Source organism: Pongo abelii, chromosome 14 (assembly GCF_028885655.2).
Source record: "Pongo abelii isolate AG06213 chromosome 14, NHGRI_mPonAbe1-v2.0_pri, whole genome shotgun sequence".
Lineage (NCBI taxonomy): Eukaryota > Metazoa > Chordata > Mammalia > Primates > Hominidae > Pongo > Pongo abelii.
This window is the reverse complement of record NC_071999.2, coordinates 120,182,154-120,210,144: the sequence shown is the minus strand read 5'-3', so window position 1 is coordinate 120,210,144 and position 27,991 is coordinate 120,182,154. Positions and strand designations below refer to the sequence as shown.

The 27,991-nt window shown below is 56.7% G+C and overlaps 2 protein-coding genes and 1 long non-coding RNA gene across 10 annotated transcripts in view; 2 read left to right on the top strand and 1 right to left on the bottom strand.

Annotated features, from left to right (window-relative positions):
• RASA3 (RAS p21 protein activator 3) overlaps positions 1-17,444 on the top strand; it is a 144,707-nt gene extending 127,263 nt beyond the window's left edge. For all 3 annotated transcript variants that reach the window (XM_054529318.2, XM_054529319.2, XM_063715070.1), the window contains 6 exons: positions 698-804; positions 1,562-1,644; positions 4,513-4,721; positions 8,229-8,332; positions 13,852-14,035; positions 15,804-17,444. In XM_054529318.2, the coding sequence (XP_054385293.1) occupies positions 698-804; positions 1,562-1,644; positions 4,513-4,721; positions 8,229-8,332; positions 13,852-14,035; positions 15,804-15,879 (763 nt within the window). In that variant the 3' untranslated portion in view covers positions 15,880-17,444. The remainder of the gene's footprint in view (positions 1-697; positions 805-1,561; positions 1,645-4,512; positions 4,722-8,228; positions 8,333-13,851; positions 14,036-15,803) is intronic.
• Positions 16,663-20,805, bottom strand: LOC129049615 (uncharacterized). The gene is made up of 2 exons (XR_008512849.1): positions 20,433-20,805; positions 16,663-20,177 (listed from the first exon to the last, which is right to left on the bottom strand). It is a non-coding gene; the product is annotated as an uncharacterized LOC129049615 (long non-coding RNA).
• Positions 20,799-27,991, top strand: part of C14H13orf46 (chromosome 14 C13orf46 homolog) — a 21,021-nt gene continuing 13,828 nt past the window's right edge. The window contains exons 1-5 of one of the 6 annotated variants that reach the window (XM_054529323.1): positions 20,799-21,120; positions 24,655-24,706; positions 26,126-26,291; positions 26,373-26,420; positions 27,439-27,552. In XM_054529323.1, the coding sequence (XP_054385298.1) occupies positions 20,931-21,120; positions 24,655-24,706; positions 26,126-26,291; positions 26,373-26,420; positions 27,439-27,552 (570 nt within the window). In that variant the 5' untranslated portion in view covers positions 20,799-20,930. Of the gene's footprint in view, positions 21,121-24,654; positions 24,707-26,125; positions 26,292-26,372; positions 26,421-27,283; positions 27,553-27,991 lie in introns of all 6 variants that reach the window. The other 5 variants (XM_054529321.2, XR_008512847.2, XR_008512848.2 and 2 more) reach the window with 5 other exon arrangements.

The following is a 27,991-nucleotide window of genomic DNA, read 5'->3' as shown; positions in this document are numbered from 1 at the left end:
CTGGTCAGGGACCCCTGCCCGGCGATGAAGGCCGAGCCTCAGAGGGCCCTGGGCTGCCAGGAGGGCGTTTGAGGACCCTGCCCAGGGCAAGACTTGAGGTCCTCCTCGCTGAGGCCTTGCATCCTCGGTGGCCGTCCTGTCTCCTGCTCCCCACGTTTCCTGAGGACGTGGCCTGGTGGCGCCTTCTACCACAGCAGGGCTGGCCCTGAGGGGGGCAGGTTTGGTCTGGCAGAAGCGCTGGGGCATGACTCCCGCACAACACAGGTGTGAGTTTTGTGGGTGTCTGCTGCCTGCCCCACCCCGAGCCCACGGCCACAGGTCCTCCGTGTTGTGTGGGCGTCTGCTGCCTGCCCTGACCCCGAGCCCGCAGCTGCAGGTCCTCCGTGGGAGCATCGCATTGGCATTTCCGGTGGCAGCACCACTGTTGAAAGTTCAGTGTGGGAGGCGGGAGGGTTGGAGATCTCCTAAAACCTGGTGCCATCACCAACTGGTGACTCAAAGCAGTCAGCGCTCAACTTTTCAAAGGAGAGGCATTGCCTTCCAATTTTAATCTCATCACTCAGAGTAAAATGATAAGATATTGAAAATCCACCGCCTGCCTCAGGTCTCAGAACGCAGAAAGTGGGGGGTGTGGTTTTGCGCCTGTGCAGGGAGGCGGCTGAGGCCCGGACCCCAGCCCTGTGTGCTCTTCACACAGGTTCATGATCAAGAGGGCCCAGGGACGGAAGCGCTTTGGGATGAAGAATTTTAAGAAGAGATGGTTTCGCTTGACCAACCATGAATTTACCTACCACAAAAGCAAAGGTAAGGAGCAAGGCCGCTTTCCCTGGCTCCTGCCGGAGTGCGCGGGGCCCTGGGACTGAGTCTGCTTTTCAGGGGGAGAGCTGAGGGGAGGAAGGATTCAGTGCTGCGGGCACAGCCCGGGGCCGTGGTGACCCAGAGCCCTCTGCTTCCGGCTCTCCCTTCAAAGATCCCTGAAGGGGTCTTTCAGACCTGCTGCTGGAAGGTGAGGGAAATCTGCTTCCCCAGAGAACCAGTAAACGCAGAGCTGACCGCATCAGTAAGGTGCTTTTCCGTCCACGTCCCTTCCTCCTCTGGTCGCCTCGTCACGGCCAGGGTGCCACTCCCCCAAGGTAGATGGGGCTTCCCACCGCCTCCTGCCGCTCGCTGTCAGATCTGCTGGCTCAGATCTAGATTAGGAAATACTGAGCAGCTTCTCCCATGTTCATGCCCCAGAACGGGAGTGTGTTCTGGGGACAGAGCCTGAGACCACGGCAGCTGTGAGGATGCGAGGATTGGGCCCAGCCTGGGTGCGTGGCAGGTCCGGGTGGGTCCCAGGCTTCCTCAGCCCCCGCACCTGCAGCCTGTCAGTGATTGAGCCATCACGCCCAAGGAGATGAACATGGGGCACCTCCTCCTGCCCAGGGCACCCCAGCAGAGACCCCGCCCCTGGCAGAGGCCCCCCCCGGCAGAGACCTCCCAGTAGAGACCCCTCAGCCCCACCGGGACCCCAGCCGGGAGAGCAGGGGCCGTACCCGCTGACAGCCCGTCTCTGCTGCAGGGGACCAGCCTCTCTACAGCATTCCCATCGAGAACATCCTGGCAGTGGAGAAGCTGGAGGAGGAGTCTTTCAAAATGAAAAACGTGAGTGTGGGGCCCCCAAGCCTCTCTTTCGGGTTGAGGCCTGGCCAGGTTTTCTCTGCTCTCTTCCCGTGCCTGGCCCTGGGCTCACCCTTCCCCAACCCCTGCACTCCAGGCTTCTCAGAGTCTCCGTGTTACTCGAGGTGTTCACCAGGTGCTGGTGAGTTTGTGTCGGAATCTTGTATCAAAGCAGCCACACTCTCCGTGCCTGGGGTCACCGGGGTGGGGTGGAACCTGAGCTGCTCCAGGTGGCGTCTCCCGCAGGGTCCCCAAGGTCAAGGGGCCCTCTGTCAAAGACATCCCAGAAGCAGGCTTGGGACCGTCTGGAATTCCTTTTGGAAGCTTTTTTATTTTGATATAATTTTGAATTTATAGAAGTTGCACGAGTAGAACAAGTACTTTCCACACACCCTTGACCCAGACCCACGCGTGGCCTCGTTCCCCAGTCACATTCATTCCTTCTCCCTCCACAGTCCCGCCTGTGCTTTTCCAAACGTATCAACACTTCTGAGTGTGTTTCCCCCCGCGCAGTCCCCAAAACCACAGCAGCCGCCATCGCGCGTCGCCGGCGCGGCCACATTCGAGTTTGCCGCTGTCTGGTCCCGTTCCTCCGGCTCTGGTTTCTTCCCCTCTGGATCCAGTCCACACTGCATTCTGCTGCCCCCTCGGTCTGGCCGAATGGACACTCCCGGCCTTTGTGTGTCGTGGCCTTGGCATCTTTGAGGCATGCAGGCCTTCGGTTTTCTGGACGTCCCTCCCTGTGGGTTTGTCGGATGTGCCGACGTGGCAGGTTCTGATGATGCATTTTTGGCAGGAATCCCCTAGAGGTGTCCGTGGCGTCGCCATTGTGTGGTGGCCTCCCAGAGTCGGCCGCTGGCCATGTTCTCCCTGGTGACTCGGTGCCCCTTCAGCCAGCGACCCCGCCGTGCGTGCCATCTTGAGGCTGACCCCTACGCTGACACATGCTGGCTGGGACAAGCCTTCTGTGCCCCAACTGCAGCACGAGGGTCATAGAACAGTTGCAGGGAAGGCACGGTCCCTGGGCCTCGTGCCAAAGTCGACACACGTTCCTTACCGTTGGCGGAATTTTACTAGCATGTTATTCACAGGCAGTCCAGACAGATCCTGCAAAAGGCAGAAGTTTGTAGAGTAATTTGAAGAGGAGGGTGTGGGAAGAGGAGGGCGTGGGAAGAGGAGGGCTGGGAAGAGGAGGGCGTGGGAAGAGGAGGGCTGGGAAGAGGAGGGCTGGGAAGAGGAGGGTGTGGGAAGAGGAGGGCTGGGAAGAGGAGGGTTGGGAAGAGGGGGAGGTGGGAAGAGGAGGGTGTAGGCTCAATGCCTGCTGACTGAGGGGAATGGCCGGGACCTGGCCCTGAGACCGTTCCTCGAAGGAAGCAGTGTGGACATGTCCTGGAAGCACTTCCAGCCCTTCACGTAGATTCCCAATAGTTCCCTAGTTTCAGCCGCCTGTTCCCAGCTGTTCATTCCCACTGACTTCCTCAGAGCCCGATTCCCCTGAGGCCACTACCGGGCCAGGCTCTCACCAGCTGGGGAGACCTTTCTGAAGGCTGCTCCTGGTGGCAGGGCCGAGCCTGGGATGATGGCCAGGACGCCCTCCATGGGGGATCACAGCCACGCACGGGGGCGTCCAGTCCGAGACCTGTACACATGCGCCGGGTGCAAGGCAGGAGGCTCCTGGCCTCTGTAAATAAGACCTCAGCTGTTCACCAGAAACCTGGAGCCCAAATCCTCCCCAGATCAGTGCAGAAGGCCCATCCCCTAGAGAAGGCCACTGTCCCCCTGACTCCTGACTTAAGGGCAGTCCCACATGAGAGCCCTCCCAGCCTCCAGTCAGCCTCCTGCTCAGAAAACCTGTCTTCTGTGTGCAACAGAGCCGGCTCCTTCTGGGAGCTTCTGACCTCCAATACTAGGATATCTGTCCCCCCTGCCCCAGGACCCCCGTCCCTCTAATCCTAAGGCCTCTGTCACTCCTGCCCCGGGACCCCTGTTCCTCCAATCACAGGATCCCCATACCTCCTGCCCTGGGACCCCCATCCCTCCAATTACAGGACCCCTGTCCCACCTGCCCCAGGACCTTTGTACCTCCCATTTCTTCTGCCTTTGACACCCTTTGCCCCCACCCCCTGCTTAACTAACTTTGAGTCAACCCCGACCACAGCACCAGAACTGCTCACTTCCAGCCGCTGCTGACACCTGCCCTCGTTGAGTCTTTCTTGGTGGTTGCAGGTTCAGTAGAAACTCTGTGCCAGGCTTTGTCTCTGGGACCTAGGAGAGTGCTGGTGCTCAGTCATGTTTGTTGAGTGAGTAATAAATGGCAAAGATTGTTGCTGCCCCGAGACGCTTCAAGAGGAAGCAGCCCCCTAACCCCAGCTGGGAGGAGGAGGAAGAATCCTGGGCTGGTCAGGTCGGGGAGGAGCTGAGCAGGCCGGGCCACCTGGGCTGACACAGCACGAGCGCCGCGTGGATGGGACGCCTGTGGTCGGCTGCAGGAGGGCCTCGTGGGGAGGCCATAGGGCCCCTCTTTTGTCTTTTGAATGGAGACCTCCAAGGCTCCAGCGCATAAAGGGCCTTGGCCAAGCTGTTCCTGGCCACCTGGCCACGTCTCCAGCTGCACCAGTTCTCACCTCCGTTCCCCATGGCCCCAGCTGTCAGGTTTTAGGGTGGCAGAGAGCTCCGTGCACCCCCTGGCTTTGGCCTCTTCTGGGGCTTAGAGCTCCAGGACCCTTGGGCCTATGCTCCCTCAGCATCCCCTCTTACGGCTCCAGCGAGGACGGCCGGGTGCCTGGCGGACTCTTGCACGTGCTCAGCCACGAGACCTCACGTGCGCTGTCCTGAGCCCACCTGTGTCCTCAGATGTTCCAGGTCATCCAGCCGGAGCGTGCGCTGTACATCCAGGCCAACAACTGCGTGGAGGCTAAGGACTGGATCGACGTTCTCACCAAAGTGAGCCAGCGCAACCAGAAGCGCCTCGCCGTCTACCACCCGTCTGCCTACCTGGGCGGCCACTGGCTGTGCTGTAGGGCGCCCTCGGACTCGGCTCCGGGCTGCTCGCCCTGCACCGGGTAAGTCTGTGCCTCGGCACCCGGCTTGTGCGCTGTGCAGGAAATGTGGCCGAGGGGCTGAGTAGGGAGGGACCAGCAGACAGTGCGTGCCTGCCTGTAAGCTGCACATAAGCGGGGCTGCCCTCACCTCCTCCCAGGAGCCTCCCACCTGAGGGGGCCTCCCACCCGAGGGAGCATCTGGGGCCCAGCCTCTGGAAGGCTCCGGGCAGACTCAAGGGTGCCACAGGCCTTTGAGGGTCCTCCTGAGGCCCTGCCCCGGGGGAGTGGGAGGTCAGGGTGAAGGGGGACTCCCCAGGCCGCGGCCATCCTTTTTCTCTAGGAGGAGCCTGGGAGCAAGCCCCTCCCTGAAAGCTTCGTCTGGCCCAGGACACCCACCTTGATTCCACGTGACGCAGCAGCCCATTGTCTTCCAGGCCCCCTGTCAGCCAGGGCCCCTTGTCAGCTGGCCTGTTGTCAGCCGGGCCCCCTGTCAGCCAGGCTCTCCTCAGCCTGCCTCTTGTCAGCCGGGCCCCCCCTCCGCCGGGCCCCTGGCAGTTCCACAGAGGCTTGGGTCATATCTGCCGGTCCTAGGAGGAGGCCTGGGTGCCCGGCGGTCCCCCTGGTTATGCTCGGTGAGATGCACCTCGCTGTTGTCATGGCCGCGTGATGGCGTCGCATAAGGGCGCTGCAGGGGATGAGCCATGCTCCATGCTGGGCCACCGTTTAATCCTCTCACAGCCTCAGAGGTGGGACCTTAGATCCCGCTTCGTGGACACAGAGGCTGAAGCTCAGGAAGAGGGCCTGGCTGCCGCTCAGGCACGCGTGGCCACTGCCCCAGAATCCCCCAGGAGAGGCCAGCGCTCTCCTGTGTCCTCGCATCCCAGGACAGTGGGAAGCATTGCAGCCTGGGGAGGAGAGGAAACCTGGCCCGTCCCCACCTGCGGCCAACCATGCAGGAGACACAGCCCCAGGAGGCTTCCTTCCAGGCCATTTCTCTCCACGAGAACACGTCTGCCGAGTTTGCTCACTGCCTTGGCAGATCTGTGGGTCCCAAGAGGCTCCAGCCGCTGAGGCCGGACAGCTCGGGAGCCTCCCCTATCCTGCACACCCACAGCCAGCCTCAGTTCTCCCAGCTCGGGGATGCTTTTTTAGTTTTATGTTTTTGAGACGGGATCTCGTTCTGTCACCCGGGCTGGAGTACAGTGGTGCAATCTCAGCTCACTGCAGCCTCGACCTCCTAGGCTCAAGCCATCCTCCCACCTCAGCCTCCCAGGTACCTGGGACTACGGGTGTGCTCCACCATTCCAGGCTAATTGTTGTAAGGTTTTTTGTAGAAACGGGGTTTCACCACGTTGCCCAGACTGGTCTTAAACTTCTGGGCTCAAGCAGTCCTCCCACTTCACCCTCCCAAGTAGCTGGGACTACAGGCCGATGCCACACGCCCAGCTCATTAAATTTTGGTTTTTTGTAGAGACGGGGTCTCACTGTTGTCCAGATCTCACTGAGGGTCTCCCCATGTTGCCCAGGGTGGTGTTGCTCAAACTCCTGGGCTCAAGCAATCCTTCTGCCTCGGCCTCCCGGAGTGTTGGGATTACCGGCATGAACTCCCTGACTGGCCAGGGATGTGTTTTAATGTCGGTCACTTCATCTTCTTTCTTCTTTTTTTTTTTTTTTTTTGATGATAAGTGCATTTCATTATTTATTTAGATGTTTAAGCTCTCACTGCAAAGTTTTTACAAGCTGTTGAAGACTGACAAATTATTTCTCACACAGAACTATAACCACCCATCCCCAGACAGCATAAATATATGGTTGAACACAAATAAATGACACCATTGTATCAATTACATAATAAAACAAATGACCAAGTATCCAAATATTGAGCTACTCAGCTCAAAAGGCATATACAATATAGGACATCTGATCAGTTCATTCGCAGAAACCCACTTGTTTTTTTGCAAGAGAAGTTGGGAAGAAAAGGGAAAAACTGTCACACTTCAAACAAAAATAAGTTGGTAACAATTTCTAATCAGTATGGAAAAAATTACAGACATTTCAGAAATTTTGTGATTTAAGAATTGTTTTAGCTATAATAAGAAGCATTTCTGCCTTTTAAAAAGTATTTACTAAAGAGCATATTTCACACGTTCTGCACAAGGCAGCATTTTGCTAAAAATAACAGCCCCCTGCGTTCCTATCAGGCCTTCCCTTTTGGTTGCACCTGAGTGCAAATGTTAACCGTGAGCCCGCTTTGTCTGAAGCCATCAAAGACATGCTTCTGTACAATGTAGATTTTCTTTTCTTTTCTTTTTTTTTTTTTTACACGGAGTCTCGCTCTGTTACCCAGGCTTGAGTGCAGTGGTGTGATCTCGGCTCACTGCAACCTCCACCTTCCAGGTTCAAGCGATTCTCCTGCCTCAGCCTCCCAGGTAGCTGGGATTATAGGTGTGTGCCACCACACCTGGCTAATTTTTGTATTTTTAGTAGAGACAGGGTCTCACCATATTGGCCAAGATGGTCTTGAACCGCTGACTTCAGATGATCCACCCACCTCGGCCTCCCAAAAGTGCAGGGACTACAGGTGTGAGCCACCACACCCGGCTTTGGAGGTTTTTCACAATAACACAAAGTAAGATTTATAAAAAGACATGAGGCCGGGCTCAGTGGCTCACGCCTGTAATCCCAACACTTTGGGAGGTCGAGGCGGGTGGATCACCTGAGCTCAGGAGTTCGAGACCAGCCTGGCCAACATGGTGAAACCCCATCTCTACTAAAAATACAAAAATTAGCCGGCGTGGTGGTGTGCGCCTATAATCCCAGCTACTCAGGAGGCTGAGGCAGGAGAATCGCTTAAACCCGAAAAGCGGAGGTTTCAGTGAGCTGAGATCGCGCCACCGCACTCCAGCCTGACGTGTGCTGGTGTGAACATAGGAGAAGCGGACATAGAATGAGCAGGGAAATAAGCACACAGCCTCCTTCCGTGTTTGAAATGACTGAAGGAATAAACCACATGAGGTCTGGAGTGTTCATAGTTCTTGGGAATTGAGTTCTGTGTGATACTAAAAATGTACAAGTATTACACTGGGGATTTTAGCACCTAGTCTTCCTAAATTTCTTATGTAGTGATAAGATTCTGGAGTAGGAATAGATTTAAACAAGACATAACTCAGTACTGCATGATTTCAGGAAAGGTCAGTTTAGTACAAATGAGAAGCACATTTTAAATACTGAACAGCAAGGATCTTTTGCCACGTGTCCAAATAGGCCGATGGTAACTGAAGCAGAGGTTGCCAGTTAGTTCCGGCCTGCGGCCTGGTGACACTGCTGTGTGTGCTGCTGTGGGCACCATCAGCCTTGCTCAGCCAACACACTGGCTGTGTACAGACGGACAGCAAGTCGGTCCTGTCGAGTTTCACTTCCAACACAATCGTCGTCTTTCTTCAGTGACATTTTTAAAATGAATGTCATTATTAAAAGCATCGTTTAAATAAGTGTTTTTACCTTTCTGTTCTTGCTGTGTCTGGACAGCGGCCTCCCAGCCAACATCCAGCTGGACATTGATGGGGACCGTGAGACGGAGCGTATCTACTCCCTCTTCAACTTGTACATGAGCAAGCTGGAGAAGATGCAGGGTGAGTCCACCTGGCACACAGATCCGTGCAGTGAGGGGATGCCTGGCGAGGCCCCGGCCGCAGGAGCATGCTGCGGGGTGAAAACCTGTGGTCTGAGCCTCTGGTGTAGTGTGGGCTACATGTAGTTGTCTTTGTAGCACGGATGGATGCGAAAAGCTTTTTGCAGGGTAGGCAGCTATTTGGGGGACAATTACCTTGATAATAGGTTCTACAGATAATTTTTAGATGGAATTTAACTTGTAACCTCTGTACTGCCAAATTTCTTTAGAGGACCCTATTTTTTCATTCCTTTGTGTTTTCCAGGGGGATAAGTGCATGTGTGGGGACACGTATGTGAGTGTGCATGCATGTGTGTGGACACACATATGAGATGTGTGCATGTGTGTAGGCATGTATGAGCATGTGAATGTGTGGACGTGTGTGAGCGTGCATGAATGTGGGCACGACATGTAAGTGTGTGAATGTGTGGGTACATGTGTGAGCATGTGTGTGAATGGACACGTGAGCGTTCATGAATTTGTGCATGTGTGGAAACATGAGGACACGTGTGAGTATGCATGCATGTCTTTGGGCACGTGTGTGAGCATGCATGTATGTGGGTGCACACATGCCATATAATTCTGTAAAGCAATTCAATGTCACAGATAATGATACTGCATATAGATTTGAAACAGTGCCAGGCACACTGTGTGTTTCAAATCTATATGCAGTATCATTATCTGTGACATTGAATTGCTTTACAGAATTGAAATAGCAATCCAGGTAAGCCCAATTAGACCACATGGGGACAGTGGTTTGAGGTCTGTGATTCAGGAGAGGCAGAGACAAGAAGAGCCCACGGGGGCAAAGCAGCTGCATTTGTTTCTATGCCAGGGCCTGGTAGAACTCAGATCTGCTTTTGGAGATCATATGACAGGGCCCTTAAGTCCCATTCAGAATGGAAATAGAGCGGAATGTGCCTGGAGTTATGCCTGTTAGATTTTCTTTTCATTGCCCTGATTTAACCCAGAAGTGTCAAGTGTGCCTTGGCCTGGAAACACATGAGTCCTGCCTGAGTGTCCGCTCAGCTGCCCATCTGTGAGCTTGGCCACACCTGTTCTTCAGCCCCATATGCCCTGGGTGTACGTGGGTTCCAGGCCTACACTAACACACAGGCACGTACACATGTATGCATAGCCATGTACACACACGTTCCCAGCAATACATGCGTGAAATGAACACACAGGTACATGTGTGTGCAGACAGGCAAGGCAACAATACCTACACACATGTGCAGTTGAACACAACACGCTCACATGTGCAGGCATGCACACACATGCACAGACAACCACACATGTACGCACTCATGGGCCACCACCCACCACAGCGTCTTCTCCCCCAGCAAGTGTGCCAGGTGCTGTCCCTGGGTCTGAGGTCCCTGGATACTGTGCAGATAGCACAAGGCCACAGGGTGGCCAAGACAGTGGGTCTGGCATCAGCCAGCCTCTTCCCAGCCCTCTCATAACAGGAACCAACACAGCAGAGGCCAGAGTCAGGGAGCCTCGGAGACAGTGAGGTCATCACACACAAGACCCAGGTTCTGAAAGATGCTGACCAGGCCCTCCATGATCAGCTTGCTCCATGCACCACCGTCCAACTTTGCTCAGCTCTTCCCAGGCTGTGCACCCCGCACCACAGCCCCAGCTCTTCCTCTGCTGGGAGCACCCTTGCGCATCAGTCTGGCAGACCCTGTTTACCTTGGAAGTGTCTTCCTCCAGGCGCTTCCCAACCTCCCCATCCCCATAGCCTGGTGTATTAGTTCTCATGTTGCTATAAAGGGCTACCTGAGCCTGGGTAATTTATAAAGAAAAGAAGATTGATTGACTCACAGTTCTGCAGGCTGTACAGGAAGCATGGTTGGGGGGGCCTCAGGAAACTTTCGATCATGGTGGGAGGGCAAAGAGGAAGGAAGGAAGGAGGCACCTCCTACATGCAGGAGCAAGAGAGAGAGATGGGGGATATGCCACACACATCCAAACAACCAGACCTCCTGAGAACTCACTATCACGAGAACAGCAATGGGGAAGTCTGCCCCCATGATCCCCTCACCTTCCTCCAGGCCCCTCCTCCAACACTAGGGATTACAGTCTGACCTGAGATTTGGGTGGGGACACAAATCCAAACCACATCACCTGGACTCACCTGTGTCACCAAAGTCACAACCATCTCCCATCTCCTCAGCTTCCATATGCAGTGACCTTCCTGGGCCTGGCACAGAGGAAGTGCCTAGAACCTGGATGGGTGCGCTGGACAGATGGCCGGGCAGGCAGCTGAGTGGGTGGGTAGATGGGTGGATGGACCAATGGATGAGTGATGGGTGGATGGACGGTTGGGTGAGTGATGGGTGGATGGACGGTTGGGTGAGTGATGGGTGGATGGACGGATGGATGGGTAGATGGGTGAGTGATGGATGGATGGACAGGGTGAGTGATGAGAGGATGGACCGAGGGGTGAGTGATGGGTGGATAGACAGATGGATGAGTGATGGGTGGATGGAAGGATGGGTGAGTGATGGTGGATGGACGGATGGGTGAGTGACAGGTGGATGGACGGGTGGTGAGAGATGGGTGGATGGACGGATGGGTGAGTGACAGGTGGATGGACAGGTGGTGAGAGATGGGTGGATGGACGGATGGGTGAGTGATGGGTGGACGGACCGATGGGTGAGTGATGGGTGGATGGACCGATGGGTAAGTGATGGGTGGATGGCTAGATCGGCGAGTGATGGGTAGATTGACGGATGGGTAGATGGGTGGATGGACAGATGGGTGAGTAATGGGTGGATGGACAGGGTGAGTGATGGGTGGATTGACAGATGGGTTAGTCATGGGTGGATGGACGGATGGGTGAGTGATGGGTGGGTGGACCGATGGATGAGTGATGGGTGGATGGATAGATGGGCGAGTGATGGGTGGATTGACAGATGGGTGAGTGATGGGTGGATTGACGGATGAGTGATGGCTGGATTGACAGATGGGTGAGTGATGGGTGGATGGACAGATGGGTGAGTGATGAGTGGGTGGACAGATGGGTGAGTGATGGGTGGATGGACAGATAGGTGAGTGATGAGTGGGTGGACAGATGGGTGAGTGATGGGTGGATGGACCAAGGGATGAGTGATGGATGGATGGACCAAGGGATGAGTGATGGGTGGATGGACAGATGGATGAGTAATGGATGGATGGACGGATGGGTGAGTGATGGGTGGATGGATAGATGGGTGAGTGATGGGTGGATGGACCGAGGAGTGAGTGATGATGGGTGGATCGACAGATGGGTGAGTCATGGGTGGATGGATGGATGGGTGAGTGATGGCTGGGTGGACGGATTCCTTATTGTGATTTTTTTTCTAGTTATTGCCAGTTTTATTTTTTAATCAATATTCCAGCTGAGAATTTTGCATCTGATACATGGTCCATGGACTCCTTCTGGGTGAGAGTGGTACTCTGATGGCCCTGCCCACTTCAGGGTCCTTCTTCCCTCGTCTTGAAGAGTGGCACATGTTCACAGCTGAATAGCTCTATGGCCTGGCTTGTAGGGCTTAAGACACTGCAGTCTGCCTTCATTTCATCCTGTTTTCTCTGTTTCCTGGTTTCATCTGGCAGTGCCTCTGCTGGCACGGTTCCTTCTCTACTCCCAGCTGTTGCTGAGATGGTTGGTCAAGTCCAAGGCTCAGCCCCACACTGTCTCCTTATCAGATGGCCACACAGCCACTTGCGTAATGATCTCTTCCAAACATGCTCTCTCATTTTTTTGAGATATGGGTAGGGTGGAATTTTAATTCTCAAATCTTTTAACTTAACCAACTCTTTGAGTTCTGGTTCCTTTTTGCTCAACAATTCCACCTTCAAATCATCTCTCTTCCCCCATTTTGCTGTCAGTGGTCAGGAGGGACCAAGCCGCTCCCCCAGCATTTTGCTTAGAAATCTCCTCAGTTACGTGTCTGATGTCATCACTCGCAAGTTCCACCCTCCCAGAACACGAGGGCGTGAACACAGGTCCACTTTGTCACGAGGATGGCTTTTTCTCCGCGGTGCAGTAGCATGGCCGTCCTTTCTGTCTGAGATGTTGTTAGAACAGCCTTGCCACCCATGCTCATGCCACCTTCTGTTCAGGGTTACTTAGATATCCCCTAAGACAGGACTTCTCTGCAGCTCTCCTCTCCCAAGCCCCCAGCATTGTCCTTCAAGGGCATTCACGGCAGCCACGCCTTTTCCACTCTGCACCCCCAAACCCCTTCAGCCTTCACCCAGCACCCAGTTCCAAAGCCAGTCCACATTTGAAGGTACTTGTTAAAGCAGCAGCCACTTCTCAGTACCAAGTTCTTGGTGAGTTTGGGCTGCCGTAAAAATTGTACTATAGGCTGGGTGGTTACAGACAGCAGGAATTCACTCCCAGAGTGAAGGCTGAGAAGCTCGAGATCAGGGCGTAGCAGCACTGGTTTCGCTGCAGGCCCTCTTCTGGGCTACAGCCCGCCAGTGTCTCATTGTGTCCTCACATGTGGAAGGGGCAAGCCAGCTTCCTTGGTGTCTTCTGTAGGGATGCCCATCCCCTGCACAAGGGTTCCACCCTCACGCCTTGTCACCTCCCAAAGGCCTCACCTCCTGATGCCATCCCTTGAGAGTTAGGATTTCAACCCATGGATTTGGGGGCACAAACATTCCATCCAGATGGGCACAGCTGCAGGGCATCGGTGCTGGCTCCGGGGGTGCGTGCCCAGGCGCTGTGAGCAGTGAGGCAGAGACGTGTGCCTGGTTCGGGTGTTTGGACTCAAGGTGGCGCAGGGCCCTGCCCTGGCTCAAGGGTTCCATGGCTGTCCGCTGGGGGCGAGGCCCCAGAATGGCCTTCAGCAGGAGTGATGTGGTCTGATTAGGAAGGTGGCCCCGGTGCACAGGTGGGGTCTGGGGCAGCGGTCTTTGGAAACTGTGGCACAGACTGGTGTCCGCCCTGTGCTTGGCCAGCCCCGGGCTGGGCCTGTCCTGGCTGGACATGCTCAGTGGCAGCTGGGTGTGAGATGTGCTGAGCCCCATCGTGCTCACCCCCTAGGCTGACTCTTCAGGGCTGCCCCAGGGCCCATGAGCCAGCCCAGCGTCCAGCTGCAGGTGTCTTCCCTCCTGGTTCTGGCTGGGCGGGCTGGTGGGGTGTGCAGGGATGTGCACGTCCCCCTGTGAGAATGGCTGGTTGGAGACAAGGCTGGGAGCTGGGGGCAGCAGAACCCTCAGAGGTGATTGAGGTTGCTCAGCGTCCAGCTCCCAGTGGGCTTTCCCTGGGCTCAGTGTGGGCGCAACCCGCCTACCCGCGGGAGTGGTTTCTATCTCCGTCTGCATTTACGAGTGATGGTCAGCCCTTTCTGGAGGAGCTTGCGTTGGAAGGACGTGTACCGTGGGTGGGGCCTACAGCGATGCAGCTGTGTGGAGACGGGGCGGGTGGCCACTGGGCCCTGGGCTCCTTCCCTGCGCTGACCCCTCCGCCCTCCACAGAGGCCTGTGGGAGCAAATCCGTGTACGATGGCCCGGAGCAGGAGGAGTATTCGACGTTCGTCATTGATGACCCCCAGGAGACCTACAAGACGCTAAAGCAAGTCATCGCTGGGGTTGGGGCTTTGGAGCAGGAGCACGCCCAGTATAAGAGGGACAAGTTCAAGAAGACGAAATATGGAAGCCAGTGAGTACCACTCCCGTGCCTGCCCTGGACGGCCAGCGTAGCGGGCGGGAGGTTGCAGTGGGGGTGGGGCTGCAGGGAACTCCCAAATGGGGCCGCCTGTGCACAGGTGTCTGCCTGGGGAGGAGAGTCCCACTTGCACTGGGCTGGCACCTGGCAGTGGTCAGTGGACGTGGCCCGGCGCTGCTGGTCCTTCCTTCGGAGCAGGTGCTGCCTTTGCTCTCCAGGCCTCCAGCCAGTGTCCGGGGTGCCTCCCTGGCCTGCTGCCTCCCAGACTCTCTGCTATGCTGGTGTCACGTGCTCTGGCAGTCTCTAGGCCCAGGTCTTGTTCTGCCTTGGTTGAGTGGCACACCCTCTGCCATCTCTCCAGGCCACCCATGGTGCTGGGGAGCAGGGCCAGCTCTGGACGAAACCCACTCTTGTCTCATGAGGCAGGTGCGGCAAGGTTGAGTACATTGAACCTAGTCACCAGCTGCAGGCTAGGTGGCGCTTAGCTAAGCTCCACTGTCCTTCACTCCATGGAACAGAGGGTTGTAAGACCCTCATGCGTTGCTGGAAGATTGACTTAAACTATGTAAAGTGCTAGGCTGGCTCTCAGCCTGGAGTGAGCAGGTGTGTGTGTCACTCTCTCCATCCAGTGGGTACCCAGGTCCACCATGGCAGAAGCCACCACACGGGCTTGTTCAGGGGCGGGTAAGCCCTAGAGCCCTGTGGAGCTGTACAACCTCCTCCTCACTTCCATCCTCCTGCTCGCTCCTCTCTTTGGTCCTCCCTCCCTTCTATCCTCCCTTTCTCCCTCTCCACCCTTCTCCTTCTCCCTCCCTCCCTCCCTTCCTTCTTAACCCCTTCTCCCTTCTACCATGTGGGTCTGGTCTGGGAAGGGCAGTGGTGAGGCTCCAGGAGAGTGACAGGTCCCTGTGGCCCGGACTTGGACTGAGTTGCTCAGGGGACTGAGCCTGCAACACCTCCTGAGTGCTGTGACTTCACCCCTGACATCATCATATCAGATCCCTCTCGACACCCTTCTGGGGAGACAGCCCCATTTGCCTTCCAAATATGTTGCCTCGTTGATATCAGCAGGTCCATCAACCTCATGGCCAAAAGCCAGAAGGTTGAAAATGCGCGAAGCATGATGCTGTTTGTTGTAGTAGAAGGCACACATGAGGCACACGTGGTACGAGATGCACACACATGGCAGGTGCACACACGTGAGAGGAGGTGCACACATGGCAGGAGGTGCACACACGTGGGAGGAGGTGCACACACGTGGGAGGAGGTGCACACACGTGGGAGGTGCACACACGTGGGAGGAGGCACACACACGGAGGTGCACACACATGGTATGAGGGAGGTGTGCATGTGGGGAGGAGGTGCCCACGCCTGCTGAGTGTCCCAGCACTCGGACAGATCTGTGTCCCTAGAGCTCATGCTCCCCACACATGAGCACACTCTTTGCAGTGCAGATGTGCACATTCTGCACATGTGCCATACAGTCTACATATTCCGCATCTGCACATGTATATGCGCTACACACATGCCGCAGGGAGAGCACACATGCACATGTATTTGCATGCCTGACCCACCTGTGCACACACATCAGAGTCACCGTGGGTCCTTCCGGGGGCACTGTGGTTCCTTTGGCTCCTCTATTTTTTGTGTGGCTTGCAGTGCGAGTGTGTCACATTTAGGAACAGGAAAAGCTCCCGCAGCCACGGGTGAGCACCAGGCGATGGGGTCTGTGCCTCATTCCCTCCCCTGTCCCCCTTTTCAGGGAGCACCCCATCGGAGACAAGAGCTTCCAGAACTACATCCGGCAGCAGTCCGAGACCTCCACTCATTCCATTTAAAGTCTGCGGGACGTGCCCAGTGGTGCCAGCGAGCTGCCCACGCAAAGCCGCAGCCTTTGGGAGGGAGAAGAGAAGGAAGAGCACAGAGCCAGCAAAGTGAGATGCATGCCGTCCCGGCCCACGGACAAGTGGCGCTGGGGTTTCCCGCTCCCAGAACCGCCGCCACCACCACCACGCCCTCTGCAGAAAGCCCACCTGGCCTTGTGGAACGTGTCGTCATTTGATTCTGTGCTTTTTGCTCCTTGTCTTTGGGGATCCGGGGATCAGCTGAAGGATCAGGAAGTGTGGGCTGTGCCCTAGCCACACCACAGCCGGCCTCAGGGAGCCACGGCCCGTCCAGTCGACTGTGACGTGCACTTCCGGCTGTGTGTGCATCAGTCTTGTGTGCACGTCTGTCTTGCGTGCACGGTGTGTGTGACGCTGGGCTCTGTGGCTCTGTGCCTGGGAGGCCTGCTGGCCCCGCCTTGGCTTTCGGCTTCATCACATTGGGAGGTTCAGAGCATCACTCTCCCACTGTGCCTGCCGTCCAGGCGCCATGGGAGACGGCCTCCCTGTTCCACTTTTGAGGTTCATTTGATTCCTGGCTGAGGGGCCAGTTTTATGGCTGGGAGGTGCAGAACTACACAGAAATCCCAGTCTGAGGATGTCCTTGGTGCTTGGGGGATACGGGTTCTGTCCACAGAGTCCCTTGGAGGGAAAGGTATGGGCTCCAGCTTCTCCAGGCGTCTGCGGAGCCCGCAGTTGAAGCCCACATCGTTTTGCTGTTGAATGGGGTTTAAAATCAGAATTAACATTTGCCACCCCCCGTGGAAGTTTGAAGATTTTTCAAATATAAATGTACATTTTTCAAGCTGTTTTTCTTTATGTTTTTAAAGGACCATTTTTAATTAGCTCTTTGATACAAAGTAACCCAGAACGTCAAAACCTATACCCACTAAAGGGAAGGCTGCCGGGAAGGCAAATGGAACAGGAATGGAGCCTGTCTCAGGAAGGCCAGCTGCAGGTCCTCCAGAAAATCAAAGAAGGGAAGAAACTCTGAGTTTGAGGTACAGGAGCTTCGGGATGCAGACGTCCCTCCAGGGCCCATGGTCAGTATTGCACCTGTGTTATGAACCCCTAGATGCTGTGCAGGGCAGGGGCGGGGGCTGCTGTTTTACTGGGGAGGGGAGCATCCTAAAAATGGGGTTCAGGCAGACCCCTCCAGACCTCACACTGCCGAGGAGGCCTTTCCCAAAGGGCGTCCTCCCGGGATGCAGATGGCAGGTGTATGGGAAGCGCCGTTTAAATACACAGCACAACGTATCCTTGTACCAACTTCTCCTGGTTCTTGTTTGAAAATACTGTAGTTCAGGCTCTTGATCTAGATGGCAGATAGGAACTTTGTTGTCACAAAAATAGTGGAGGAAAATGTTGTAAAAATAGACTTTTGGACACACAGCTGTTGGGGCTGTACTGAGCTACAATTTTTAACATGGATTTATAACTTAATGTTTCTGTTTATAAAATACTAATGATTTGCAATGTATTTTACTGGCCAATTAAAACAGATGTTTTATTCTTTCTGAGGACTGGCTTGGTTTTCCAGTGGTACCCACTGGGCATTGCACATGTGGGCATTGGGGGTGGGGGTACAGGGAGGAGGGTGGCACCTGGGGAGCAGGATGACATTGCTGATGCCAAGTGATGTCCCTGGTGATGGGTGATGCTGCTCTGACAGGTGGCACTGCCCTGATGACAGGTCACATTGCTGATGCCAAGTGACATCTCTGGTGACAGGCAGTGCTGCTCTGACAGGTCACAGGTGACATTGCTGGTGACAGTTGATGCCTCGTGATGGGCAGCGCTGCTCTCACAGGTGACATCACTGGTGACAGTTGATGTCTTTGGTGATGGGCAGTGCTGCTCTGACAGTGGCATTCACCTGTGGTGCCTCGGGTGAGAGTCCGGCGCCGTGATACCCTCAGGAAAGGTGTGGGGTCACACAGTGCTGAGGGCTGAGGGCTGAGTGCTGCCAAGGGCCATGAGGTGCAGCTGGAGATGGTGTCCACTCAGGAGGTGCTGGGCAGACGGACTCCACTACGTGCTGCCATCTCCAGGAACACAGAGGGCGAGGCCACTTGGAGGCCCTAGGAGAAGAGAAGGGACCTGCCCCTCCAGGCAGGAGAGGGTTAAAGGGGGCTCTGGGTGAAGACTCCATGATACATTTCCGCATTTCTTTATTCCTTTCCTTGCTCCATTTGAATTCCTCTTTTTTGGTACTTCTATTGTGAGTCAGCTCTGGTATGAGAATAATGAGGTGTGGCTTTGGGGATACCAACCCAGGCCTTTCTCCCAGGGAAGGGTGAGGCTTGGTTCAGCCTGGCCAGCCTCCTCAGTCCGTGCTGAGGTGTGGGGTCTGCCCCAGTCCGGGAGTGGCTGTGGGTGGTGGACAAACCCTTGCAGGTGGGGGCATCCTCCCCGGGAGGCCAGCCGGTCCTGGAGCCACACTTCCCAGCAGGGCTTCAGGCAGTGTCGGGAGCCAGGGGGGCTCCATTCACACTCTGGGCACAGCTGTGCTGGGGTCAGCCCAGAAAGGGCCCAGGAGGGCCAAGGTCAGCCCCTCCAAGAGGAAGTAGAAGGGCAAGGAGGACGAGGCCCCAGGGAACATGGAGAATGGAAGCCCCTCCTGGAACAGCCAGGAGGGTCCTGCAGGGCAGTGGGAGGTGGGAGTGTATGGGGGCCGGAAGCCCCTCTGCGTTTCCCACTGATATGGTTTGGCTGTGTCCCCACCCAAACCTCATCTTCAATTGCAGCTCCCATAATTCCCATGTGTGGTGGGTGGGACCCAGTGGGAGGTGATTGAATCTGTGTGGTGGGAGGTGATTGATTGAATCTGTGTGGTGGGAGGTGATTGAATCTGTGTGGTGGGAGGTGATTGATTGAATCTGTGTGGTGGGAGGTGATTGAATCTGTGTGGTGGGAGGTGATTGAATCTGTGTGGTGGGAGGTGATTGATTGAATCTGTGTGGTGGGAGGTGATTGAATCTGTGTGGTGGGAGGTGATTGATTGAATCTGTGTGGTGGGAGGTGATTGAATCTGTGTGGTGAGAGGTGATTGAATCTGTGTGGTGGGAGGTGATTGAATCTGTGTGGTGGGAGGTGATTGATTGAATCTGTGTGGTGGGAGGTGATTGAATCTGTGTGGTGGGAGGTGATTGAATCTGTGTGGTGGGAGGTGATTGAATCTGTGTGGTGGGAGGTGATTGAATCTGTGTGGTGGGAGGTGATTGAATCTGTGTGGTGGGCAGGACTCTCATTCTCTCCCGCTGCTGCCATGTAAGACGTGCCTTTCACCTTCCACCATGATCGCGGGGCCTCCCCAGCCATGTGGAACTGAATCCATTCAACCTCTTCTTCTTTATAAATTACCCAGTCTCAGGTACGTCTTTATCAACAGCATGAAAGCTGTCTAATACACCCACCAAGAGACTGCAGGTGGCTTTGTGGAGACCCCAGTGACGCCCATTTGCTCTCGTTGCTCCAGACAACCCAGCACTTGTTGGAGAGAGACTGCAGCCTCCTCTCCCATCCTGGCAGCATCTGCGGGGCTCCCAACATCAGAGCGTCCAGAACAGGTGCTCTGAGGAACCGTCCCAGGAGGACAGGCAGTGCCACAGCGTGTGTGAGGCCAAGGCCCCCACCCTGCACCCACCACTTGCCCAGAGAGCTGAGGCCTCCTGGGTGCTGAGAGGCCATGGGCTCTTCAAAAGAAGAGATCAGAAGGAGGGGAGCCTGCAGCCTGGGGGTCACACCTGCTTCCCCCTGGCTGAGGAGGCTTGGGCACAGGAAGCGGGTCCTGGGGGTGGGGGGGGCGCGCAGGCTCGCGATGTGCCCGTGAAGGGGCAGAAGGGGCCGCCCAAATAAGCCACACTGTTATAAGGGTTATTTTGAGCTGAAACAGCCATCCACAAGGATAAGAATGCTGTTTTCTTCTGGCTCTGGAGAGCGTCTTCCCCGTGGGGTGTTACCTCCTCTTTCGGGAAGGAAAGGCCATTCCCGGCCACACAGACCGTGCTGGAGTGCGTGTGCCTTTCTCCAGCTCATCTGCTGATTTTAATTATCAGGCCCGACCAAAAAACCCCAAGAGGTAAAATGTTGCCTCCCCACCCACTGTGGTCTGGAGGCTGGAGGAGACGGCGAGCTGGGGGTTTTCTGTTCGGCTCAGTACAGGCTGAACTCTGTCCCGGCAAATCCTCATGCTGGAGCTGTGACCCCGTGACCCTCAGGACCTCAGGGTGTGGCTGCACTTGGGCATGGAGCTGTGGAGATTGTCAAGGTAAAGCGAGGCCGTACGAGTGGCCCTGACCCAGTGTGAGCGGCGTCCTCATGAGAAGGGGAGATGAGGACGCAGCACACAGGACGACCGCGTGAGAACACAGAATACGTCATCTTCGCACCAAGGAGAGAGGCCTGGGGTAACCAGTGCTGCGAGACACCTTGCCCCCAGCACCGGAGGGAATGAGCTCCCGCTGTTTAAGCCGCCTGCCTGGGAATGCCAGCAAACCCACGCTGACCTGTGCAGTTCACACCGTCGGCCCGGAAAGGCCTCGCCGGAGCCCCGGCCACAGCAGGGTTTCGTCCTGGCGCCATGTGGGTGAGGAGAGGCGCTGGGCCGGCAGCATTTGCACCCACCACTGCCTATAGGGGCTGCCTTTGTCTTCCTGAGTTGATCTGTGTCCCATTTGCCCTGATAGGGAGAGAAAGACTCAAATACCCTATCACAGAGGGAGACCAGCGTCTCATCTGCAGGCCCTGTTAGGGCCTGGTGCCAGTTCCCCGCCCTCCGTGGTGGAGAGACCAGAGATGTGAAAACGCTGAACCCGCCCCAACCCCAGCCTGCGGGAAAGCTGCACTGTGCTGCCAGGGACCAGCCGATCTTTGGCCTCTGACCTTACAGTGATGTCACAGCAGACCCATGGCAACGGCACTCCCAGCACCTCCTGACTACTCCCTGCGGGACGGCTGGGTGTGAGGGTGACAGTCTTGTGCTCAGGCCAAGGCTGGGCTGGAGGATGGAGAAGGACACGGGGACCACACACAGGAGGCACCAGCCCGGCCCCAGGGCCCTGCCCTCAGGAGTGGCCCTTTGGCACCTCAAGGCAGCCAGCGAGGCCTCTGAACTTCAGCGAAGCAGGAGTCTGGGAGGCCTGCAGCCCAAGAGGGACCCTCCCAGCCGCCCTAGGAAGCCTCGCAAGGAGCTGGGTAGGGGCTGTGGGGCTGCGGGGAGCAGGTGGACGGCGTGGCTGCCCCACCAGGCACTGAACCCAAAGTACCTGCGTCAGAGCCCAGCCCAGTTAGAAAGTTCTAGAAAGTTCCCAAGGTTAGGGACGCGCCGAGACAGCCCTAGGAGGTCCAACGACGTGTGTCCAAGGTGGGGCACAGCCTGGTGTCATACATTTTAGGGGGACGTGGGGCATCAATCAGTACCTGTGAGGGGTACGCTGGTTCTGTCTGGAAAGGGACAGCCCGAAGCAGGAGGGGCTTCCAGGTTATAGGTAGAGGAGACACAGGGCTGCATTCTTTTGGGTCTCGATCAGCCTTTCACTGAACACACAATTTACACGTGAGGGGACTAGAGGGAGAATCACTTGTATCCTAGTCCAGCTCAGTGACTGCAGTTTTTCATAAGCAGCCTGGAGGGAGCTGTCAGACACACTTGTCTCAGGTGAGCAGAGGGAGGACCGTGACCTCTGTCCCCGTCCTGCACCTGTGACGGTCAGCTGTCCATCTGCATTCCCAGCGTGAAACTCCACAAAACTGCTTAGGGCAGAGATCTTGAGGCTCACAGGGAATTTCCTTGTGGGTGAATGATGAGGGAGGCCTGTGGCCGTTTATCTCTGCAGCTCTTATTTAGGAAGAGGTTGGGAGGCAGGTTTGCCTGACACATTCCCAGCCTGACTCCTCCCCTTAGCTCAGTGACTCGGGGCCCAAGATTCATTTTCCTTCCACAGGCAGCAGGGACGGGGCCGGGCCTCCTGCCTCCCACTGCCCTGTGCTCAGAACGCTAAGGGTGGAAGTGGGGACCACTGCAGGTCCACACCTGTAACCCCCCCGGGGCTGCCAGGAAGGCCTTGCGCTGCTGGGGCGGAGCTGTGGGGTCTCCAGCCAGGCACAGCCAAGGGCGGGAGGGGTGAGAGGAGGGCAGGCCCGGGACCCTCGTGGGCCTCCGAAGCCAGCCGATGCCTGAAGGGAGGACCATGGCCAGGCGCCCCGTTTGCAAGGAGGGTCCCTGCCAGGAGCCTCGGGCCTCGCCCACCAGCAAGGAACCTGTGTAGCTGGTGTTTGACATGGATGGCTTCTAAACCACGAAACGTGTAGGCCGCCGCTGTGTCAGTCCACACTCGCCACTCTGAGATGTTTCCAGGTGTGCCGAACGGACGGTGGTGTGGGCCTGGGGATGGTGCTACAGTCGCCTCCTCACACCTTGAATACTGGCCCAGAGCACAGGGCTGAGGGGCTGACACAGAGCTGTGCGCTGGCCCTCCCCTCCCCTCCCGCGGCCTCGGCAGCTCCGCCTCCCCTTCGCAAAGGTGTCCACGGGGCCGTGGAAGTGAAACAGCCCAGTAGGACTCGGGGTTTGCTTGCTCAAGCCCTGGGGACAGTTTTAAGAGGTAATGATGTAAAAATGTGTGTTCTTCTCTGAGTTTAAAAATCTAAATATGTGCTGTTTGGGGGGGCGTGAGCAGTTAGAAGGCTGCACCCTACCTCCCCATGGGGTTCCCTCAAGACATGCAAAGTTCTCAAAAGAATAAGTTACGCCCAGGCTGCTTAGCGGGAATTTAAGTCGGGGCAGGGAGCAGGTCTCGAATAATGCCGCCCGGTGCCACTGCAGTGTGGACCTAGAGGCTGGGGTCTGATGGAGGGAGGGATTGAGCCCCATCGTGGCTGACATTTCCCTCAACACCTGCTGGATTTGCCCAAAACTGCACGATGGGAGGAGCCGCAACAGGGAGGCCGGGCTTCTGTGTGGCTCCCTGTCCTGTCTGGCAAAGACGTCCACCCTGCACAGCCTCCCCCAGGCACCAGCACCCTCAGGGTCCGAGACCACGGCCCAGGAGCACATCCTCCCGGGAGCTTTGTGGCTGCCTCCAGGCAACTGAGATTCTGCCGGAGAAGAGCAGGAGGCATTTCCAGCCCTGTGACCCGAGGAGAAGGGCCAGGCCTTGCTGACCGCTGGTAGAGTCCGACGTGGCCTTGGTTTCTGCAGGGACTCAGCTCCTCGCCCCTCGCAACATGACATGCCCAGTGCCACGTGCACCCACAGGTGCCTGGATGTGTGAGACGCCACGTCCACAACACCGGGAGGCCTCCGGGATGCGGGAGACGTGGGGTGGCCGACTTCACGGGGGGACCAGTGGGGGCAGAGGGTGTGTCTGGGCCTGGCCCATGCGGAGCACAGGAGACCGGTGCTCACGGAGGGCAGCCCAAAGAGGCCAGCAAGAGCAGAGTGAAAATCCACTGGGTTCCAGACCCACTGAGGCCCTGCCTTGAGCCCACATGCACCCTGGACACCTGTTGATTCCGCAAAGGCTCTGCGCTCCACCTCTGGGCCCCACTCGTGGCTTCTCTGTTGGGGGCAGCCCCTCGTGGTCGGCCGTTGGTCTCATTTCCCTGGAAGAGCCCCATTCCCCAGCTGCCCCTTGGGCCTGTGGGCTGAGCTGAGTGACCTGCCTGGAGTGGCCTGTGTGACTCTGCCGAGCTCTGGGAGGAGGTCTGGTCTCTTCCATCACAAGCATGATTTAAAGCTTTGGAATCATCCCTGTTGTATTTGAATCCCCGGCCAAGGGGGTGTTGTGGGAAGAGGGAGTAGCTACGGGAAGCCAGGGTCTCCGCAACCATTCCTGGCTCTGACGCGGCTGGAGGCCCTGTGGGATCTGGAATCCGCTCACTCCAGGGCTCTCCTGAGTACCTAGGGTTTGGAGAATCCCCTGCCACGTGGCTTCCTCACAAGGCTGTGCTGGTTTGCAAGCTCCTGGGAACAGAGAACTCAGTGTTTCACTAGAAGAGTGTTTCACGTTGGCCAAGTCAGTCAACACCTTTAGCCAAGTGTGCCAGGGAGCAGTGTGTGCTCGGTGCAAGCCAGTGGCCAACAGCCAGGCTTGGGTTCCTGCCGGGAGCACCAGACGCGGCTCACCCGAGTTCATGTTCCCGGGCCCCTGTCCTCTCTCACATCAAGGTAAAGATCCTCACGAGACATAAAGTGGTCCCGAAGAAAGACTACTAGAAACATCCCGCGATGCCTCTCGGGGAGCCTGGAGACCCTGGGGATTGGTGGATTTTCCTGGACAAGCCAAGTGGGGTTTCAAGTCCCACCTATCCATGAGAGGAAGCCTGGGTTGGGGGTGGTAGCCGGCATGGGCAGGGCTTGTGGGCTTCTCCCACTCTCCTGCTCAGATACCTCCAGCCAGCTGTGCTAGGACAAAGAGGAATTTCAAGAGGTCCCGGAGCCTCATGCGTTTACTGTAAGGCGGCTGTAGGGAGAAGGTGGAGCCCGAGTGTGGGCGGAGCTGCTGGGGCTGAGCCAGGCTCAAGGCCCTGGCACCAGGCTGTGGAAAGTGCCGATAGCAAATACAGGAGGGTCCGGGCATGGGCATGGGTTGGGGAGAAACTCAGGTTAGCCGTACCCATGGCTGAGAGTTGAGCTCTGCCATGGGTGGCTGTGGGCGGCTCAGGGCAGGTCCTGAGCTCCGGTAGCTGCAGTGTGATGGTGCTGATGGCTCTGTCCTTCCTCCCCAGAGTCCAAAGATCAAGGGAAAGACCCAAGCAGTAACGCGGAAGATGCCAGCTGGTAAGCGGCCTGTCCGGCGCTGGCCTGGGTGAAGGTGGAGCTGGGAAAAGTGAGGCGGACACAGGAGAGGGTGGGGTGTGGGGGTGGCACCTGGGCATCAAGGTAGACACTTAGAAGGGGACCAAGGGAGCCCTGGGTCCTGAGAAGACCCCACCCAGGGCCTGGATGGGAGGGCTGGGAAATCCTCCTTATTTTGAGAGGAATTCAACGTGGGAACAGGGCCCACCTGTAGTGGGGTGGTGTCCTCAGGACTCGGGCCCTGGCCTGAGGGTCACAGCTGCATCCCTCTCAGTAGACACCCCATGGCCCTCTGGGGAGGGAGGCATCATCTCACTAGTGGACTGCTGGGCCCACCTTAGATATAAACAACTCGACTGACCCTTTAGGGAGGGGGTGTGGGGCCCTGGACGGCACATCCCCACTTCGTACCGCCGAGTTCTTGCCTCCCTGCACCTTGCGTCCCGTTCTAACCCAGCTCTGGTTCTCCCACCCACTCACCCTCCTGCCATCAAAGAAGACTTAAAAGTCATTGAATTCCTCAAAAATTTGTCTCAGATCTAACAAAGTCAATTTGCCAGCACCATGGACAAGGCCCGGGCCAAGTCCCTCTTATTTACAAATGGCTCCCGTTGAGTGGAGACCGAGGAAGGCGTCCGGCCGCTGAAGTGGCCAAAGGTGCAATCAGTTGGTGAGAGTAAGTGTTCATGTGTTAGAGAGGATGTGTGAGGCATTTGGAGCCTCCCGCTCTGTAGAGCTCAGGGAAGCTGATGGCCTTGGTGAGGGCAGCTGAGCTGGGAAGACCACACACCTTTAGGGTGGCACAGCTGAAAGTGTCTGCTCACGTTGGCCAAGTCAGTCAACACCCTTGGCCAAGTCAACACCATTGCAGATGGTGGCGGAGCCCGTGTCATCCTCACTGCCTGTTGCATTCCTCTTGCCCCTGGCCACACACCATAGCAGACCACAGGAGGGATCACCAGGTTGGTGTGAGTAACAGCAGGGCCAGCCACAGACCCCCCAGCCTGCTGGCCGGCATGGCCCATTTGGTATCCACATGGAGTGAGCTGTGGATCTGCCACAGAGTGGCTGCATTTTCTCATCAGATTTTGGTTCTTTGAGCAAGGTTAGACCCTGGTTTCTGAAATAAGCCCAGGTTGGCTGTAGTCCCACTCCAGACCCTGGCAGTACAGGGTAAGTTTTCCAGCCAAGATGGGCCAGCAGAGGGAGCCAGGAGGGCCAGGCTGGGGGGCCCTTCAGAGCCAGAACTCTGTGCTGGGTCAGGGCCCCTCATAGGCGCCCACCAGACCCCAGGGGCACCAGCCTCGAGCCCAGGGAGACAGCCCCGGAGGAGACCAGGAGCTGCCTGCAGCTGTCTGCCGTGACACCTCTTCCAAACCACTTTCCCTGCTCCTCCCGCAGTCAGGAAAACCTAGCACAAGACAAGAAGAAAAGCTTCGGCACCCTTGGGAAGCTGGGTCATGAGAATGGAAAACGAGACCCAGAGAGGGAGAAGAGCGACTCAGAGTCCAGCATGCAGGAGGCGCAGGAAGGCGAGCACGCAGACGGAGGCTCGCAGGAGGCCAAGGTTGGGCCACGCTGAAGAGCAGTCCATCTTTTTCCTCTTGCTTTGGAGCCCGGCCTTCACTCAACATCTTTGGTCTTACAGGAACAGGAGGCAGAGTCCATAAAGCTAAATGACCTTCAGGAAAAAGAGGCAAGAGCTTTTCCCTTTAGTAACAGAAGTGAGAAGGGAGGCCTGTCCAGGCAGGTGTTCTGCTGGAGCCCGGACCTGCCCGGGACAGTGGCCTGGGGGTCAGCTCAGCAGGCGCCAGGCTGTGAAGCTGGACTGGGCCCCCGCTACCCTAGAGAGGCTTGGGGCCAAGCTCTGAGACTTTTTTCCCAATCCCAGGGCAGCCTGACCCCCACTTGCCAAACGTGCAGTCACTAAAGGTATATGAGGCCCTGAGAGGAGGTGCCCTCAGCTTGACCTTGGCCCAGAAAAAACCCAGAGCCCCAGGCTTGATGTGTTGTCCAGGGACACGTCGTGCTGTGGGGGTTCTCACATGGCACCGTATGAAGGAAAATGGCTTTTGTTCTCGCTCCAAGCTGTGTGGTGGGGACGGTAACACAGCTGGACACGCTGCTTGCCAGGCAGGCCTTGGTTTCATTCCAGGGCTCTTGGGAAGTCCTTCACCCACCCCCAAACACTGCCCTTGGAGTTGACTCAAGTGCTCCCATCAGCCACACATTCTGAGCTGGCCCAGGTGCCCAGTTAGAGACCTTGGGACAGCAAAACCCGGAGCCACTGAAGCCATTCGCATCCCGGGGAGAGTCTCCTGCTCCTTGGTGTGGAGTGTGTCCCACAGGCAGTCTGTGGGGGCGGGAGTGCTGCCTTGTCGAGCAGGGCTGGGGTGGGAGCAGCCGGGCTCCCCAAGATCTGGGCATTGCCCCATCTCCTGGAGGCCCCAGTTCTCAGAGGGTGAGGTTGGAGGAGACCCTCTGGGGTCTCAGGGCCCTGATGGGAGGTTAGTAGGGAGGGATGAGAAAGCCATATCCCTCCTCCATCTCTACTGCCAGAGCTGGCCATGGATACCTCACAGTCCATACTGCCATCAGCTCTGCCCAGCGTCCCAAGAGCCCTTGTTCAGCATTGCCAGGATCTGGGGGCCTGATGGTCATCATCAGGGTCTGCCCCGGCTGCCCCAAGAACCAGGAGCCACTGTTCCTCCCAGGGAATCAACATTCCTCTCCAGCTCACCCAAGCCTGCCATCCACACCTCTGTGGTTTCCATTCGCAGAAAGCATCTGTGTTTGTGGAGATTGATCTGGGAGACCATGCTGAGGAGGTAAAAATGGAAACCCCCAAGACAAGCAGAGCCAAAGCCACCAGGAAAGCACCTGTGCTGCCTGGCAGGGCCAGCCTGGGAGGCTTTTCTGGGAACTTGCCCCACAATGGCCATGTTTGGATGGGGAGGCAGAGACCTGGGGCCAGCAGCTCCAGGAGAGCTCCCTGGTGTTGAGGATTGGTCTAGCCTCTTCCTTACCCTCCCACACTCCAACTCACACACACTTCAGCACTATCAGAGACTCTGGGGCCTGGGTTAAACTTCCAGGTGCCCCTGGGTCCTCAGAACCTCTTGTGGGATCACGTTGGGGTGGTGAAAAGGGCACAGGCCTGGAAGCTCAGAGACTGGGCTTTGGTAGATGTGTGGTTCTGTCAGTAAATGCGCAAAACAACTCATCATACTTCCCTGTGCCTCAGTTGTCTCCTCCATAAAGTAGGAA